Genomic DNA, 19,796 nt, shown 5'->3' with positions numbered 1-19,796 from the left:
AGACAAGAACACCTGCAATAAAGATACTGCAATTCTTAGATATCCTTGCTATGGAATGCAACAAAAAATGTGTCTAGCTCAAAAACAGATACATATCTTTAAAAAAAACAACAACAACAACATTTGATTAAAGGGGATGTCTAATGCTATTACACTCATTCTGACTTATTTACACTGTTAAAGGGTTGGATTTTCAAGCTAAACACGGAACATATTTGTATGGGCACTTCTCCCGGAAAAGAGCAGACATCTGATAAAACTAAAGACTCTTTAGAGGATGCAAAACTACTGTATAGTTACTCAAGATTAACATGGTTGGCAGAAACTGCGCATGTTATTTCCTCTTTAAACTACAGTTCCGTTGTGGTTGATTCATAGTAGTTGAGCAAAGTATGCCAGATCCCTGTAGTCTGCTGCATCCTCCACAACATAGAACTCAGAACGAGCACTTTGTGACATGCAAATTGCATTCAGCACTGATTTTGTATGTTTGTTTGCCGTTATGTGATTTGCAAAATTCCATCAGTGAATAGGGCAGGGCACTAAAGCAATGCATATACAATAGCAATTGCAAAATACTGTCTCAAGGAGAACAAATGTAGGTGTTACAGGGAGCGGGTGGATATGCATCTTTCAAGCTATACTATATTTATATTTACACAGCACAACCTTTAAAAATCAGCCACTGCCCTGATCTCCATAATCTTTAGTTCACACTCTAAAAAATGCTGGATTGTTTTCACCCAAATTTGGGTCAAATATGGACAAACCCAATTGTTGGGTTAAAAACGTAATTAAAAAAAAAAAAAATTACCGTTGAAAGGGAAAGTTGAAGTTGGGTTAAAATTTTAAATGACATTTTTAACCCACCATTTAGCTGTCCATATTTGACCCAAATTTGGGTTAAAACAACCCAGCATTGTTTAGAGTGCAGTCAGCTTTGACCCAAAACCAAGGGATAGTATCATAAGGACATTCCCAAAACCGGTTCCAAAAGAAGCAAAATGCACAAATAAAAATAAGGGCAGATAAAACGAGTTAAATATTGATTATAAATTTAAATTAATCCAATACTGAAGTATAAGCAAAAAGTCCGATCACATGTGGAGCATTATTTGTGTTAATCAGAAATCAGGCATTATGTTACCATTGAATACAACCGCCTACACAGACTGTGGACAGCTCAGCAGGTTTTGGATAAGAACTATTTTCTACAAAGAGCATTAAATAATAATAATAATTTAATAATAATAATGATAGTAGTTGAAAACAAGCACAAAAAAAAAATATTTAAAAATAAAGCAAAACATAAAAATGTAGCAAAAGCACAAAAATAAGAATTCATTAAAATGAATTTAATGAATAATTAGTCTATGTTCTCAGATTATTTTAGATACCCTTTAAATAATACTACTGATCAAAAAACAACAATCAAGCAAATAAAGTACTATGAAATTGTAGCAAACAAGGACTACTGGCGGAATCTCACTGAAAGCCACAAAGCGATGTGAAGATTTCAATAAAATCTCGCTATCATAATGTTGTGGTAGGATGTGAACTGTACAGACATGAAGGCACACTCAGAATGTGGTGGAACATTCAGGCTTTGATCTGAGAATAGAGGAGAGGAGACTGCTGATCCATTTCCTCTTTCCCTGTGACCCATTTCCCTGCGACTCGAGCCACAGTGAGATTGCCTCGCAACCCCCGGACCCAACAAACACTCTTTCCTGAGGACGCAAGTGATTGAATCGAATTATTTCCTAATCCTTTTTTTAGCTCCAAGTTTATGCTTCACATTTATACACCCACACAGATGGGCGAGCCACGAACGGCTGCTTAGGTTGTGCATTGGGCTCGTCGTGTGCGAATCGGGGCTTCGAGCTCTCGCCATCCAGCAGTGATTAAATCCTGTGCCTTGACAAGCAAGAGGCCACGGCGAGACAGACATAATTGCAGCTTTTGAGATATTCATACGCAAACTGCTTTGTATACTGTGACAGCTTAGCAGGTTCAGCCAACACAAACTTGAGTCTAATTAATTTGAATCAGTAATTTGCATAACTAAATCAATTCTCATAATCACGAGGCGTTTCACCCTCAGCAATAAACATCTGTGTCCTTTGTGGTTTATTACATTCACCATGAAAAACATAGCTGAGCTTTATGTATGTACATGCATTTCGAGGCATCCTTTGCAAACGCTTTCCCTAATAAATATTTTACATTTGCACTTTTATTTTCAAAATATTGAACTCCATATTTTATGCTAATGTTCCCCCAGGTTTGCCAACACGAGGCAGTCGTGCCTGTAAGCGGCATGTTCTGCAGACTTGCACAATTGCAACGGATAGAAATTCTTGTCTAGGAGCTACTTGGCATAATGTGTGGTGTTCATGAAATACAAACCACCGGCAACAAGGGTAAAGAAACGATTTAGTACATTGGCAACAAACAGCGAAAAGAGCTGAAACATTCAGGTACAAGGCCAACATGGAAGACAAATGTGAGAGGAATGAAAGCTAGGGGGCCGAAAATGTAATATGACACCCCCAATAGTGAGTTCCCCTGCAGATCACTACAGATGTCATCCCATGGCTCCATGTTTGCCGTTCCACCGTGTTCCCAGTGTAATTATACTGATTCAGTGCCGCTAGAGGAGCGTTCTCTCCCTGCGGCAGCAGAACTCCCCATCTGGTCATACTGTACATGCATCTTGCATGTTAAATGGTTTCAATCTCCTTCTCCCACTGGCCAGATTACAGGAAACATGACATCACTGATCCTTGAACTCGGAGGAACAGAACAGTATTTAACTGACGCTGCCATCATCCCTTATTACATGGCTCCACTGAGCAAACAGATATTTTAAATGATGACTGCTATGATTTTCTTCTGTCGAACACACACACCCACACTCGCATAGGGGTTTAAGTTTTATGGGGACATTTCATATGATTTTTATTCTGTAAAAACAGAAGAAGAAAAAAAATAAATCACAGAAAACATCCTGCATTGCACACCACACACACACACACACACACACGGGGTATTTTGAAGAACATTGAGGCCAAACAATATTAGGGCTCATTGGCTTTCATTGTATGGACAAAAAACAGATAAGGCGTCAGGTAAGACATGAGGTTGAGCAAATGATAAGTATTTTTATTTTTGGCTGAGCTAATCATTTAAGCTGGCTTACAACTCAAGGAATAATAAGTGATTTATTTTATTCATATTCATAATTATTAACAATTATTATTCTTATCAATATTCAATCTCCTACTTTCTCTAAAGCCAAACCGTTTTGACAAAAAAAAAAAAAAAAAAAAAAATCCATGAAGTACCCTCTTAGATTTTAATTTACCATTTCAATAATTGAACAGCACATTTGCATATTAATAACAATAATAATGATGTTAATATGTTTAACAAAAAATACATTACTTTTTTAAACTACTACAAAAATAAACAAACAAAAAAACACATCAGATTAAATCACAGAGATACTGTATGTTAAACACACTAAGCTACTGTATATCACACTCCTTTTTATTTCAATTATTACCATTTTTATAATTTCATTTGTTATTAGCTTTAGCACAAACTCACTGATTGGACAACCCTGTTTTAACTCTTTAGCCATGTAAAAGTGGAATAATGTACATCATCTGATGCTTAAAAAACAAACCCCAACAGGGTTTACCTGTTTAAACCCTGCACAATCACATGATAATGACCGGCTGACTGTACATTACCCCTTACTATCATCAGTAACAGATTAACAGAAAATCCCCCAGAGAAAAATCATTTAAAAGAAGAAAAACTGGTGTCCATTTACACTTATCACCGTGAATCTCGTTTTGTGTGTACTGTATGTGCGTCCCCCAGTTCAAACATTGGCCTGTTTAAGCTGACTGATAGCCAAGCTGATGCCATCACTTTATACAGAGAATGTATCTCACACAGTCAACTACCCAAGCTAATGAAATCACAATGACAAGGCTGACTCAGTGAGTAATCTAATATGAAATTCATGTAACTGAATAAAATCTGTGTGCAGATCCTATCTGTCATTGTTTGTCTCTGGGCGTGATTCTGTCCTGATTTACCAATGCTGACAAAGGAAGGTGACTCACAGTTAGTCAATGTGCTATGTTTTACAGTACAACTACGCTATGCTAAATGGCATGTAGCCTGATTTGTTTTGGTAATTAGTCCTATCTCATACAGTAGCCCAGAGGAGAAAAATATGGAGAAAAATATTTTCATGTGGCATCATATTCATATCTCAAATTCTGCACTTTGCTGATTGGAGATTTCAATAAGGGACAAGATACTGTCATCTTCTTCCCTTGTCAGAGCGATTAAATTCATTAAAAGCTCTTCAAGTAATTGCGGCTCATCTACAGTAGAGCAAATATTCAATTAATACAGACAATTTAATAACTGTGATTCCCTCAATCCAAAGCACATAACCTTGATGCATGTCTGCTTTTGATTAATTGCTTTTCTATTCTGAGGTCATTTTAATTTCCGTTAACTGTTCATTAGTCCATTTATCACGCTGTAGAGAGCCAGACCATGTAAACTTCTCTCTGACAGAAACTCAAACACATATGGTGTGACCAGGGCCGTAGCTAGAGGATTCGGGGCCCCCTGAAAAAAATATTCATGTGGGCCCCCACCACCAATATCATATACTGTACAATAGATGAGCATGGAGGCCCACATATAACAGAAGATGGTGATGTTGTTGTAAAACCTTTATTTTAAAAGTTTAATGTTTATAGAAAAATTTTAATTAATAAAAACTAACAAAAAAAAAACAAGATATTGTTCAAATTCATAATTCATAAATTCATTTAGAAATTGGCAAATTTTCAAAAAAATAAAACCATTTATGGTCTTATTTTTTAATAAAGATAATTTGGAACTGGTAATATTGTTATAATTCATCCAAGTGCAGTATGTTGTTTTCGTGTTTTCTTGATTTATTAAATAGCCCACATTCAGCCGGCAGGTCAGATGCATAATGCAACTCTTATTTACAATAGTGTAAAAAGACAGGAATTGTGACCACGTAATCATTCAGTTGATTGTGGCATGAAAGTGTATGAAACAATTTTGAAAAGTGACAGTAAACGTAATTTTAAAAAAGTGATCGTACCCGGCAGGCAGTAGATGGAAGTTTTCTTATTCCCAGCAAAATAACAACAACCTGTCTTTAAGAATGTCTTGATCGACAGGGAATGGATACAACAACTCTCCTGACCTCTCTCTCTTCCTTTTAATAGCGTTTCTGGTTCCTTGATTCATGTTTTCTTTTCCCAGACATTTTTCGGTCGGTTAGTCTCCTGCTCTTCCACCAAGTTCATCGTTAACTTCAGACATGTCGCCTCAATTCTGATGTTTGTCACTGATTGAATAATTAATAAATACTTTAGATCAGACTAAACCATTTTTATGGAGGTAAGAGAAGCAGATATTTGGAAAAATATTTAACCAAATTGCACCTTTTTGTGGTTTTCATTTAAATCTCAGGCATAAAACTAATATAAATATTAGCATTATTCATACAACAGGGGCCTAAATTGAATAACAGCTGATTTTGTGGAGCCCCCTGGGGGTTTATAAAATTATATAATAATATATAAATATAATTGTCATAATACAATTATAATTACCCTATAATTGTCACCAGCCTTCCTCACTAGCAACAGCCCTGGGTGTGACTTCACACACACTCTGACTCTTCATCAAGGACTACAGACCATTGACACATATTTGAACTGAAATTAAATAACAGTGAGAAGAAGAAAAAAAAGATTTATGTTCCAGAAAATCAGAAGACAGGAGGAAATTTCTTAGCTATTTGAAACTACCTATAAAAAGCGCAAATCTTTCTATCTAACTTTTTTAATTAGCCCAAATTATTTTATTGGTTGAAATGTGCCACTAAATTATAATTAATCTTTCAGTTTATTTTTTATTATTATTGTTTTTTTATTTCAGAACAAACTCCTTTCAGTTGCTATTCATTTAAATTACAAATAATATATCTAACGAATTATTTCATAAGACTTGGCATGTCAAGATTACTTTGGTCAAATTAGCATGCAGTGGATTATTCTCCTTCTCTGTCTGATCGGGTCTCAAGTCATGGACTGATCTCTAGAAGAGTATGACCTCAGTTACCAACTGCTCGGTAAATTAACAAAGTCAATCAGTGGTCAGTATTAATGGAAGTCAGTAGTGAAAGCATGCATCAAAGAGGACTGTAATAAGGTCTGAAATAAATATAACAAACAAAAAACTATAGAATATCAGCCACTTAGTCAAGCGCAGTCACAGAGCCTTGCGGCACTGCAGTTCTTATAGCACAAAGAATGAGCCATACCTACCAACAATACAAAACAGAAGAAAAACACAGGCCCAGCACTAATGGGACATAACAATAATGTATAGGAATAATCTTTGGCTAGGTGTAGATTAACTCACTAGCATGGCCATTTACCAACATTGACAAGTCAAAGCTGTTTGTAATGCAATAATTGACTAGTGTGTGAATGTGAAATACCAATGTTTGTGCAGCCTGTCCCTACTAAAGTTTAATTCCTTCAAAAACAGAGGCATTACCTTGCTGACAAATATAATATAGCGACTCAGTAGCCAATCTATTTTGTTAATAGAAGTCATAGGGCAGCATTGACAAGTTTCTTTGCTTCTGAATGTTTACTGTATGCACAGAATGATACCTGAGCTCTATGTGCAAATAATGTTCGTGTGTGTGTGTGTGTGTGTAGCACACAACGTTAAGCAACGTTACTTTAAAAAGGTGCTTAAACTGACTGGAACTACCTGTGCATTACATATTTGAAGTGAACTTACTTGCCAGCCAATCAGTAGCATGGTATAAGAATATAGAACTTATACAATTTCTATATATACACCATATAAACATATACAGCACATTTCTATGACTAGTATAGCTAAATAAGTGTGGTAAAACTTCAGTTTGGAGACCATTTTTCACTATTTGTTTATTAGCTTGCATATTACTAGCATATTGGCTGTATATTATTACTTTAAAAATTTGAATGCATGACATTCTACATCTCTTAATCTTACCCAGTACCTACAATTAACCACAACAACAACTACCTTACTATTAATATTCAGTAAATTAGGAGTTTATGGAGGCAAATGTCTGTGCTCTCTAAGCAGAAAATACTAAGAAATGATATGCCCTGAAAAATGTGAATAACCAAAGAAATGTATAAGAATTAACTATACTAAGATCTTGCATGAATATATACCCTGAGAAATATGAATATAATAATCAAATAAATCTATGATATGATACATGTATAAATGAATATATAGCTTAAGAGATGACTAAATAACCCAAGGTATTCCTACAAATATAGTATATGTCCTATAAATTAATAAATAATTCATTTTAAATGGTCCTGTAGTATAGAGGTCAAAACTGCTTGCATAATAATTACAAAATATTCAATTTTAAAATAGTGCTAAGTGGAGTATAGCTTGTCAAACTGCAGAATATCAGGTACCTATATATACATGCACACTTTCAAACACAAGGCTATGAGTTTACAGTATGTGGTACTATGCAGAAACAATAGCAGCAAACAGGTCAAACTAAGCACCATCATGCATTGTCCTAAACATTCTGTATATAGCATAACCACTGACCTAGATACTGTACATTTTTTCACCAAAGTGGAATTTTCACAGTTGATCCCAGCACTTTGACACTGGAAACAATGTTGGCTTTCCCCAAGCAGCTCAGCGCACTGATACTGTAGCTGTGCAGACATCAGATGTAACATGGCTTACCTTTCGTCCTCCAGTGTTGAGCCTCAGTGGTGTCAAGAAGGGATCAAATATCATATGACTCGTCTCGATGTTGACTGGAGACTGTCTCTTCCCCACAGAACACAGATTCCATGCAGAATTTACAAGCCCCCAGAACGATGGCACTGCAAAAACAGAAAGTACACGATGATACACAGTACATTCATCAAACCCTCACACTCATCGTAAGAAGAAACAGCTCATTTGTTCATGATTGATGAAATTATTATAAAACATTTATTCAATATTACAATTATTCAACCACAAAGAAAAAAAAAAAACCTGATTCGTCCTGCCTTGAAACACAATTTAAAAGCGTTACACAGCCACTGTAATCAAAATAGTAGATCTAGACTTCATGTTATTATCCATATTTAAATATTGCCATAAATATCAAAATTGAAGCTTTTTTAATAGTGTAATAATGGAGACATCATTTCCTGCAATAACTTAGTTTTTTAAAAATGTAAAACTGGAGCAGTATAGTTTTTGACTGAGTGTATACATTTGTCTGCATGTATGAATATGATTAATTGGAAAGCATCCTCTATAATAATAATACAATTATGAGCAAAAGTAATTTATGGTGGTTTGATGTAATAAATAACAAAAAAGGCACATGCAAATCTATAATTAGCATAACTTGTTTAATGTATTCAAACATTCAGTTTTTGATCATCTTACATATTAGTAAATATATAGTCAATATACATTTTTTAAATAGTGTAAGTGATTTCAAACAATTAAAATATAGGTACCACAGTGTTTTTTGCTTTAAAAATTCCTTACAAGTTTTTTTTACAGGAAGTTAAAATTATTAAGTGATATTAATAGCTATTATGGGAATGATATTACTTGGAGGTATGCTCTTATTTTAGCTACAACGTGTTAATATAATTACTAGCAATCACTGTTACAGCTTTAACACTCTGACTTTTATTAAGTTACATTTTTATGATCTAGTCTTTCTTATTATAAGTCTATTAATAGCTACGGCTCACAGCTGTTTCAAATGTCTCTAATACCAAAAGATGGCAAGAAGATTTGTAGCAGTCTGTTATGAAGGAAAATGTAAAACGTTACACTGACCCAGGTCTCCCTTGCTCATAACTCTTTTACTCATAAGAAAGTCAGTGCAACTATATCGCTTTATTCTTTAAAATAACTACTCAACATCAGAGTTCCACCAGCCCGTGACATTTTCAAGCAATTTAGGCGATTTATACAAAGTGTTCGCCTTGGCATTTTCACAGCGTTGTGCTACATGCACCTCCAGCTGCCAACCATTACATGAGATGATTGGCAGCCAGCAAAACAGGATTTTTTTTTTCTATCAATAATTTATGAGCAGTAAACCAACGGTGTGGTTAAGGATCTCAAAGCTTGCATCTTCTATCAGGTAAATTCCACTCCTGGAACTTTTTGGTTGGGTGACTGACTTGACCCAGTTGGCTTAGCAGTAAAGTGATGACACATAACACAATTCATAATGTTTATCCCACCACAGTGACAAAAGCACTTCTGCCCTTGTTTCAGGCCTCCAAATAAGTAAAGACTATTCATAAATCACTGTTCCCATTGTCCTGATGCTGAGAGAAGCAGGTGGTCTCCACACCATATTTTTCATGTTGCGAGTCACCATAATTTGAGGCTGCATTTTTCTGAACAAGCACCACCTGCTGTTTTCTGTCATGTGAGCACTCAACAGTTCTCCCTGAGAAAAGAACTTGACAAAGTAGCAGCGTTTATACACACTTTTGTACAAGGAAAAACGAACAATCTCAGATGCATGTCGTACACACACAGGATGTGTAATCTCTTCGCCCCCCGAATGCTATGCTAAGAAGGCTTGCATATTGTTCAGGGCCACGACTGAGCAGCTTTCTGATTAATGAAAGTACGGCTGGTCGGTGTGGTCGGTCATGGCTTCAGCGGTCTTTGCTCAAAATTAACAGCCGGCTGCTATTCATATCTCATTTCTTGGCTTAAAAACAATTGCTGCATTGGATAGTGCTGCGATAGAAAATGAAAATGGTTTCATGAGTGGGGACGTCCAGTCATATCTCATTTAGGAAAGCGTTGAATTAAGTCGTAATGTCCTCTAAGATGCAGGCGGAGGAATGACAAATATTTCAATGCTTCTACATCAGTCACTAAAATAACAGAAAATCCATAACCAGAATGGGGCTGCAGTGTATGAAATCGATCCGGTAAACACAGGTGACATGTCATAAATGGTAAATACTTATTACACATCGGTACCTATAAAACAACAACCACAGTCAACAGTTTGGGCAATAAAAAAAATCCATATATACAAATTTAAGCTTCACTTTATGTGCCTGTTAGTGTTAACGACATAATGTAAAACATATTAACCTGTGTTTTGCATGTAAATGTTAAGTTTCACTCTTAAAGGATAGCAGTTTAAGTTTGTTCCTTGCACAAATCTTTTGTATAGCTTAAGAAATCACATACTATTGTGATTCAAATGGACTGCATTTATCATACTTTTTGGTGTCTTGAAATCTCAAGTAAAAAAATTGCATTACTTCAGAAAAAAACAAACGGTCCCACTTTATATTAAGTGGCTTTAAGTACTATGTACTTACATTGAAATTAATAATTTGATACAATGGAGTTATTGTGTACATAGATGTTTTTACATTGTACTTATATTTTAAAAATACCAGCATGTAATTACAGCTATAATTACTTTATGTAATTACATTTGTAATTACACAGTTGACCCTCCCCTCACACCTTAACTTACCCTTAAACGGACCCATACCACCACACCTGTCCCTAACCTTAACCGTAGCACACCTCAATAGCAGCAAAAGTGTTTTAAAATACAACAGGAACACAATATTACATTGTACTTATTGTTTAATGTAAGTACATAGTACTTAAAGCCACTTAATATAAAGTGGGACCAAACAAACAAATACAAAATGGCTTTGGAATGAGTGTATGTTTGAATTGCTTCTCTCTTAATGTGGCTGGACACATCCGAGTTAGTCTTTAAAAGACAGAAGAGGTTGCTCTGTTTAACGACCTGTAAAATCTCACTTGAAATTCAGACATCCGCTTTAGAGCAAGGCTGCAAGCTTTTTATCTTTTTAAGGCCTCAGGACCCATGAAACCTACACTGGCGATTACAATAATACAGCATGCTTAATAATGAATTAAAAATAAATGAATAAATTCATTATTTCAAATCATATGTATTTGATAAGCATATAGATCCATTTCAGCTCTATATAATATCATACAACTCCATGAGTTATCTTTTAAAAACCTATTATGTTGGTAACACTTTATAGTTAAATTTTGTTAAAGCAACACTAAATAAGATTTTTTTTTTTTACCTTAAAATAATGTTTTCAAAATTGTTTCAGTGGTTCATCAAGTCGTGATATGAGAAATAAAGAGAAATTTGATATGAGAAATGTATCATAAAAGAAATTTGACTTGCTTTACAGCAAGTGTTACAATTGCCGATAGGTGGAGAATACTCGACAGTAGACTACAACTACATGTTAGATACCTAGAAAGCTGGTGCTGGGTAAACAGAGAGCATGTGCGTGCATGCGTACGTGCGACAGTAGTAGGTTGCGATATGCCAAATTATTTACGACAGCAGTAATGGACAATACCACTTCCAACCTGTAGGGTGACTGCAGAGGAAAAGATACTTGGTGTTGCTTTAATGCATTAAAGGTACAGTGTGTGATTTTTAGCAACATCTAGGGGTTCGGTTGCGAGTTTGCACAAAGAGCTCAGCCCACTGCTTCACCCCTCCCTTTCGAAGAAGCTACGGTGGTTAAAACGGGACAAACATATCGTCGCCTGAGACAGCAGAGAATAGCCAGAGTAAGCCAAGAGTGCGTAACATTGTCACTGTTTCTGTACCACAGTCCATTATAAACCACATCATGGACAAAGTTTACAAAGCTTTAGTCAGGTGAGGATCAAGAGTCTTAATATATAATATAAATAAATAGCTGATTGTCTCACAAACATAATCAGCACATTTCTCCCCACATTGTGGCTCCACATAAGCACTGACAGAGAACTCTGACCACAAGGGTTTGATCTCATTCCTTGGCAAAAAAAAAAAAAAAAAAAACACTGAAAAAGAAAAGACTAGATCTTTCAGAATAATCATTGCCTTGCCCTTTGTAATAACTAAAGCTTGTGTTCTGGCCACCCCCAAGGTTTATACAGTTCAGGGTCGAGTGAAGGCTAGGACTAAGAAGACACACTTGCACCAATTAAGACGCCCATTAATTACTTCTACTCCACATCTTGCCACAAATTCATAGAGCCTCTGCCCCAAGATGCTATTGACTGCTGTGGAGTAGCTATGTGCTTACCATTCAAATGAAAGGATGAAAGATTTCTCAATAGGAAGAGAAAGAAACATGCAAGGAAAGCAAGGAGTTTTGAAAACACAGGGAGCATCCATATATATCCCTGGGTCTCTTGGACAAAAAAACTGCCATTTGTTTTGAAGCGCTTAAGCATATAAGAATACACCAGGCAACCAAACAGATGGCCAATAAATACACACGGAAAAGGTTGGAAATATATCTTAACAACACTGATGCTAAATGTTTGGAAGTTGCATTAAAATGTGTGACCTCAAGAAATCCTTAAACTGAAAGGCGGCACTGAAACTTCAAAAACAGGACTACCACATGGGGGAGGGGTTAATTTTTTGCACTAGCATATGGTGGAACCAACTAACAAAACAAACAAAAAAAGATATAAAAATAAATCCTTGGCTATCAGCTTTATATCTCAAAGAAGTAAACAAGAAACTAAAGGAAAGCCTCTAAAAAAGTATATGACACGTTAAAGTCTCTCTGTGGTGAAAGTTTTTAATGTTGTTTATATGGTATTTTTTAATATGCTTTAAGATTCAGAATCAGAAAGAACTTTATTGCCAAGTGTGCTTGCACACACAAGGAACTGAACGTTTCTTAGTACTGAAGCTTCCAGTGCACATATACAAATACAACAAGAAACATAATAATCAAAACTCTAAGAATAAAAATAGGAAAATAGGTCACAGTTGGGTTTAGTCAGAATAAACATTTACAGATTATGAACATATTTATAGTATTTTGAATAGTATGAATAAATATAAATATCACCTGAGTGATACTCCACTAAACAGGGAGTATTGCACATATATGCATATGCCTTGGGAGGTATGTTAAAGTGGTGGTATGTATGATAAAAGAATGAATCCACTTTTCTAACTTTAGTTAGTGTGTAATGTTGCTGTTTGAGCATAAACAACATTATCAAAGTTACAACGCTTAAAGGAAGATATTTGCTGTTAAAAAAAGGACTACAAAAATGACGGCACCAACCCTAAAATGTGCATTAACCCCGCCCCCGGGAACACAGAGTCCATTTTGAGAAAAGGAAGGGTGGTTGTATACATGTTGTATATTCCAACCGGGACGAAAGAAATGATTGGCTGGGTGACTGTCACTCTCCCTCGCTACCATGGCTACCGAAGAGCAGCCCACATGCGCACACAGGGAAGCTAGGAAGAATCACAATCATGGCAGAAAGAGCAGTCAGAATTTCCTGTTACCTGCATATACAGTCAGAGAAGGAAAACCAGGTAAAAAGGAAGACGGTATTTGAAAAGGCTATGACCAAAAAGTCTTTGGATAAAGCAAGAAATCAGACGAGAGTCAATATCGGTGGGGCTTTCCAGCCGTGGCGACAACTGACAACCAGGGGCTGAAAAGTGATGCCAACAGTGCTTTCGTAGAAGCTCTTACATGTAAAACGCCGTATATGTTATGAATACATATGTTATGTGTATCAATGCAACCTGTTTTTAGTTTGGCTGTTTTTAGTTTTTATGTTACTAGCTCGTTACCGAATCAAACTCAATATATTTTAAACTTTACCATTACCAGTATCGATATGCTAGCTTGATAGTGAGTACTACCAGCCATGTTAGTTGTCTATATTAATAATGATAAAGTTAGGCATTTTATTACATGTGATTCTGAAATGATGTCACTACATGCACTGTCTGCTCCTCTCCGCGGCACTGGTAAACGCGTCCTCCAGCTGAGCGCGGTCGGCAGCACCGCATCATGTGTTTTGGGGGCGTGGCTTTGGAAGGATCCCAGATGGAAGGGGGTGGGAGTGAATGAAATAATGAGCAGTGTGTTTGTGTTTATTGCAGCACTGAGAGGACTACAGACACTCGATTTGTATACTTTCTTTTTCAGAGTACTTACATTTTAATTCTTTATTGGTATATATAAACAGTTTAAACAAATTTGGGAAAAGTTTTTTTTTTTTTTTTTTTTTTAGAAAATTTCTACCTACCCAACCTTTAAAGGGAGAACAGTTTCTGTCATTTTAGTGTGTCTGCGTGAAGAAATCGCAGCTGCTAACACACACACACACACACACACACACACACAAGCTCTTGAAACCCACCCTCTGCAGCTGCTCATTTGCATTTAAAGGGCCAGGCACAAAACAGTGTGTTTTTGCAAGACTTCAAAAAGTGACAACTTAACATGCTATATAAAAATATCTGTGGTGTATTTTTTGCTAAAACTTCACACACACACTCTGAGGACATCAGATATTTATTTTACCTCTTGTGAAAATGGCATTTTACTACCCCTTTAACTGTTCAGAGGGAAAATGGCCTAGGGAAGTAACTGTTCCTGTGCCCAGATATTCTTGTTACCAGTGATCTGAGTCGCCATCTTGACGGTAACAGTTCAAACAGCTGTTGTCCAGGGTGAGTGGAGTCTGTGATGATTTTACCTGCTCTCTTCCTCACTCTGGAGGAGCACGAGTCCTGGAGGGTTGGCAGGGGGACACCAATAATCCTTTCCGTATTCCGGACTGTCCGTTGTAGTCTCCTGATGTCTGATTTGGTAGCTGAATCAAACCAGATAGTGATGGAAGTGCATAAAACAGACTCAATGACTGCTGAGTAGAACTGAATCAGTAGGTCCTATGACAGGTCAAAGTGATTGTCCCACTTCAGGTCCTGATAGATGTTATTGCCCAGGAACCTGAATGGCTCCACTGCTTCCACAGCTGTTCCTCCTGATGTCCACTATCATCTCCACTGTTTTTAGCATGTTCAGCTCAAGATTATTATAACTGCACCAGACAGCCAGCTGTTCGCAGACTCATCACCGTTTTGGATGAGACCGATGACAGTGGTGTTGTCTGCAAATTTCAGGAGCTTGACAGTGGGTTCTTTAGAAGTGCAGTCATTAGTGTACAGGGAGAAGAGCAATGCACCCTTGGGCTGGGCTGATTGTGAGTGCCACAGATTGAGAGCGACAGGTCTGTAGTCATAAAGTCTAGTGATTTGTTTTGTTTTTGGGGGACCGGAATGATAGTGGAGCATTTGAAGCAGTAGAGGACTTCACACTGCTTCAATGTTTTGTTGAAGATCTGCGTGAAAACAAGGGCCGACTGGTCAGCACAGGATTTTAAACAAGCAGATGAGATGGGCCTGAAGCTTTCCTAGTCTTCTGTTTTTGAAGACTTGGCTCACACCCTCCACACAGACCTTAATCTCAGGTTGGATGACAGGAGGGGGAGGAGACGGGGTGCAGGAGGTGAATGTGTGAAGTGCAGATCAGAGCGGGTGTGTGTTGCGAGACTGGGCTTTTCAAACCTGCAGTAGAATGAATTTAAATCATCGGCAAGTTGTTGATTCTCCACAGATTGGGGAGGTGGTGACGACTTGCAGTTGGGGATGTTTCTCAGACCTGTCCAAACTGATGCCGGGTCGTTGGCTGAAAACTGTTTTTTCAGCTTTTCAGAGTAGCCTTTTTTAGCAACTCTGATCTCCTCGTCTGTTTCTGGCCCGGTTATATAAGATTTTTATAGTCCCCCACTTCTGTAAGCATCCTCTTTGGCATGAAAAATCTGTTTGAGTTTCCCAGTAAACCATGGTTTATCAGTAGTGAATGATAAGAATGTCATGGTAGGAATGCCTGCATTATTTTTGTTTTCTTACAACCATGAAAAAATACTAAACTTCTGCTTTCTCATCTTATTAGGGCTGTAACTATAGACCAAACCTACAATTCAGCTTGTATCACGATTTTTGATTTAAAACAAATCAAAAAGTTTTCGTGCTGATGCAATGGTGGCGCCTTCACGTAACATGGGTGGCGCTGCCAATAAAGTATCTTAAAGTTGCCACAAAAAACGGCAAATGTAAGGATTATGAATGTCAAATATAGCAAGAAGAGATTTTAATTGTTTATTAATAAATAAGTCTGCAAATTTAAAGGTGACAATGCTGACTCGTGATCTTCGCAGTAGTGAACGCGCCAGGGAGAAATGCACATTTCATACGGATTACGTATGCAAAGAGCAGTCTGTTGTCTGTTTTCTTTCATGTTGAATTGTTCTGTTAAAAGTAGACATTTCAAGCTTTCTATATATCAGGTCTGTGAGGCAAGTAGCCTACCTTAGGCTATACGCTGAGTTTAGGTTAATTTATTAGACGAGAGTCCAGTTCACGCGGCAGTGCCTCCATGTCATGATGATCTATTTTCTACTATGTTTACTTCTTATTTATTAAATCCAGGCAATTGGTTGATGAAAAATTTATTAAAATTAAGATACAAATAAAATAAAATAAAATACAGATAAAAAACGAAATTCACTTTAAAGAAAGGCTTTGTGCTTTCTGTTTGAGGTCTCTGTGAAAGTTTTAAAGTCACTTAAGAGCGGTCATGTCTGTAATGGAGAACTGTCGCATCCGTAACATATTTTTTTTCCTCTCATAAATCTGAAAATGAAAAAAAATAAAAAGAAGATACTCGGTGGGCAGTAGCTATTACTTTTGTTTTACATAGTTCATAGAATTACTAAAATTGAACTTGTTCAAAATGACCAACTCTTTTTTTCCAAGTCATTTTGTTCATCGAATAAACAAAATGACTCGAAAAAAGATTTGTTCATTTTGATGAACGAGTTCAAACAGGAGAGTCACGAACGCGCATCACAAAACTGAGCAAGGCATCAAGGCGAGCATTTGTGCTTATAAAACAAACTTTTTATTTTTTAAATGACCGATCGTTTCGCTAGATGAGACCCTTATTCATCGCTCTATAGTGTTTAAACCCCTTTGAAGCTGCACTGAAACGGTCATTTGGACCTTTTTCGGTCTTTTCTCGGTCAAGAGGGCACCAAATTCAAAATTTGTTTTACATGTTGACTACATGACCCACTTTCAATAAAGATTAATGTTAATGGTGAAATGCTCCTTTGAATAATTTTGCATCTAGAAGACATACAGCAATTTTGCAACAAATTCTTTCCACACACCTTGCAAAGGACAGCCATTTTGCGGTTGGAAAGTCAGAATGTCGTCTGAGTAATTCAGCTCCCTCTGTGTTAATTGGTGCAGTTTATCAAAGCAGTGCTTTATCAGGTGTAGCATTAGAGCAACAGGAGTATCAACCCCCACGTAATGATTAGTGGCCAAGACCAGGAATCATTCACAAGCTATCATTGTCTAGATAAACAGTACCAGAGGTAAAGTGGTGTCAGTCGGGACAAGTGTGCAGTCTGTGTGTTTAAATGGCACAAGACAGATGAACCTTTTTGGACATGTCCTCTAATGCCAGTATAATCCCAGCACCCTAGGCCGATGGGCTTCATTAGGCCGGACCATCCCAAGAACAATAAACATGTCAGTCAAGTTAACTCCTCCTGTCATTTGTTAATAGGCGGGGATATCTGACCTGGCGGCAAAGAGGGTTCCTCAAGGCAGAATACAAATGAGAATAAAATGCAGCGAGCACAGAGAAAGCATCTGTGGCAGCGTGGTCACCGTGAGCTCAGTGTTTTCTCCACAGGTGGCACACGTGCAAATAAAGCTGCTGGAAAGTGTGTTTCCATTCAACGGCTTTAAAGCGAATAAAAACCTGTGCGTAATGACGTCACATTCTGTTTTGTGATCAAATTGGTATATCAAATTGATTTGAGACATTTGAAGGTGTTTTCATTCATTTTCGCACTGAATTGCACAACATTCAAGCAAAGATTTGCAAACAAAGTTTTGCTAGACAAAATTGATCGAGCCATCTACCAAAAAATGATCAATATTGCACAATTTATAGCCTAATAGTGCTTATGTGCTAGCTGATAGCGACATATGTAAGGCGGTTGTTAGCCTGAAGGGGCTGTATTCGCTTTAATAACAACCGACTTACATGGCTACCTACCAAATAAATCAATAATTAGACACAAAATATTGATTTAAAATGGAGTTTATTGATTTAAAAACGATTGTATTGCTTCCGCTAAAGAAAATAGTCCGTTCTGCTCTGTTTTCATGGCAACAGCGTGTTATACTTAGCAGAGTCGCGGTCTGTTATCGAGAAATAACAGACTACATTCTACATTAGAATTCAACCAAGCTATGTAATAACAAGCTATAATAAGAAAACAACGACGCTATCAACACATTGCTATGATGATGCAGATGCACGTAAATGCCAGATGACAACGGAGGCGGCCTGTGGTGTGGGAACGACAGAGTGCCAAACAGTTCAGGGAGATCGTGGTTCAGAGACACCTCACGGAAACCCTTTGGTTGAACCATTTTTTTTTTTTTTTTTTTGCTTTGTCCACTTACATCTGTCTTTGTTGACACCCGCCATGTGTGCACATACAGAGCGTAAATACTGGTCGGAAATGAACTAAAACTTCTGTGTTTTGTGGTGTTGCAACCATAAAATTACTTAAAACTTAAATCGCAATTCATTATGTATTTGGCAAATAACGTTTACACCAGCGTTTCTCGCATTAGCCATATATCGATCAAGATAAAATCCAATGACAACGAACGTATTTTTATTTGAGTCAAAATTCATGAAATTCAATCGAATTTTACTGTTCCCATAAGGCATTTTTTATTCAAAATCACTTAATTCAGATAAAAACGTGTGGATGGAAACATAGCAATTGTAGTCAAATCAATAATATTGCTGAATATCAAGAGACCATATACTAAGCCCGGCAAAAACAAATTTTACACAGTTTAGCTGAATAATGACGTATATTGTGTTCTGTAGAGCTGCTTTACAGCAGAATATGAATTTTTAAAGTTCGTATCATGGATTTTGTATTTGTAAACAAAACAGATTGTCTGAGTATGTTTTACAAGAAAATTGAAATTTTAGTCTATCTGATTCAGACCTTCACATTTAAATCAATGTTTTACTGTGAAATTTCCAAGCAATTCTGAGTGAATTACAACTTTTTTCAGTGTAGTGGCATCTAATCTTATCTGTAATAAAAATGTATTCTATATGATGTTTCACAAATGTGACATAAAATGGATAATGGAGCAATATGGATAATATTTGAATAAATGTGTGACAGAAGCAGGCTAGCAGGCTTCCTTTCATTTGGTGTGTTATCACTCATTTGAACAGGCAGTCCTGATGCTAGCCTTCTCAACTGAACTGCTGTACACACTATTGTAGAGTTATCTTCCTGTCTCTGTCCTGTTTTCTCCATCACTTAAGCTCTCTTTGGCTGTCTGTTAACCATGTCAGGCATGTTAGAGTGTGGATTTAACCTAAACCTCTCACTGATTCTGAAAATAATCCCCAAGTCATCCTGCTGTTATCTTGGCCATGCTTGTCAGCATAGAGAATTCCTGTCATTGAAATCTAAATTGGTGCTCATTACATGTGTTTAGCCCCCAAAAAAGTTCAGGGTAAATACAAATATGTTAAATAAAATCTCAATAAATCCATGTCACAAAAGGTACCATGCATTCACAACACAATACGTAAAATGTATTAGTCAAACATAATATTCAATGGCCAAAAATGTGGCTTGGAGCTTGATTTTGTCCATCAGGATTT

At 36.7% G+C, this 19,796-nt stretch overlaps 1 protein-coding gene across 1 annotated transcript in view; it reads right to left on the bottom strand.

Annotated features, from left to right (window-relative positions):
- Positions 1-19,796, bottom strand: part of ca10a (carbonic anhydrase 10 (inactive)a) — a 176,762-nt gene that overhangs the window by 89,465 nt on the left and 67,501 nt on the right. Inside the window, exon 3 of the mRNA XM_039661387.2 lies at positions 7,864-8,006. Within this exon, the coding sequence (XP_039517321.1) occupies positions 7,864-8,006 (143 nt within the window). The remainder of the gene's footprint in view (positions 1-7,863; positions 8,007-19,796) is intronic.

This window comes from Pimephales promelas, chromosome 17, assembly GCF_988280905.1.
Source record: "Pimephales promelas chromosome 17, fPimPro1.hap1.1, whole genome shotgun sequence".
NCBI classification, from domain to species: domain Eukaryota; kingdom Metazoa; phylum Chordata; class Actinopteri; order Cypriniformes; family Leuciscidae; genus Pimephales; species Pimephales promelas.
Note: the sequence above shows the minus strand (reverse complement) of the source record. Positions and strands in the feature narration are given on the sequence as shown.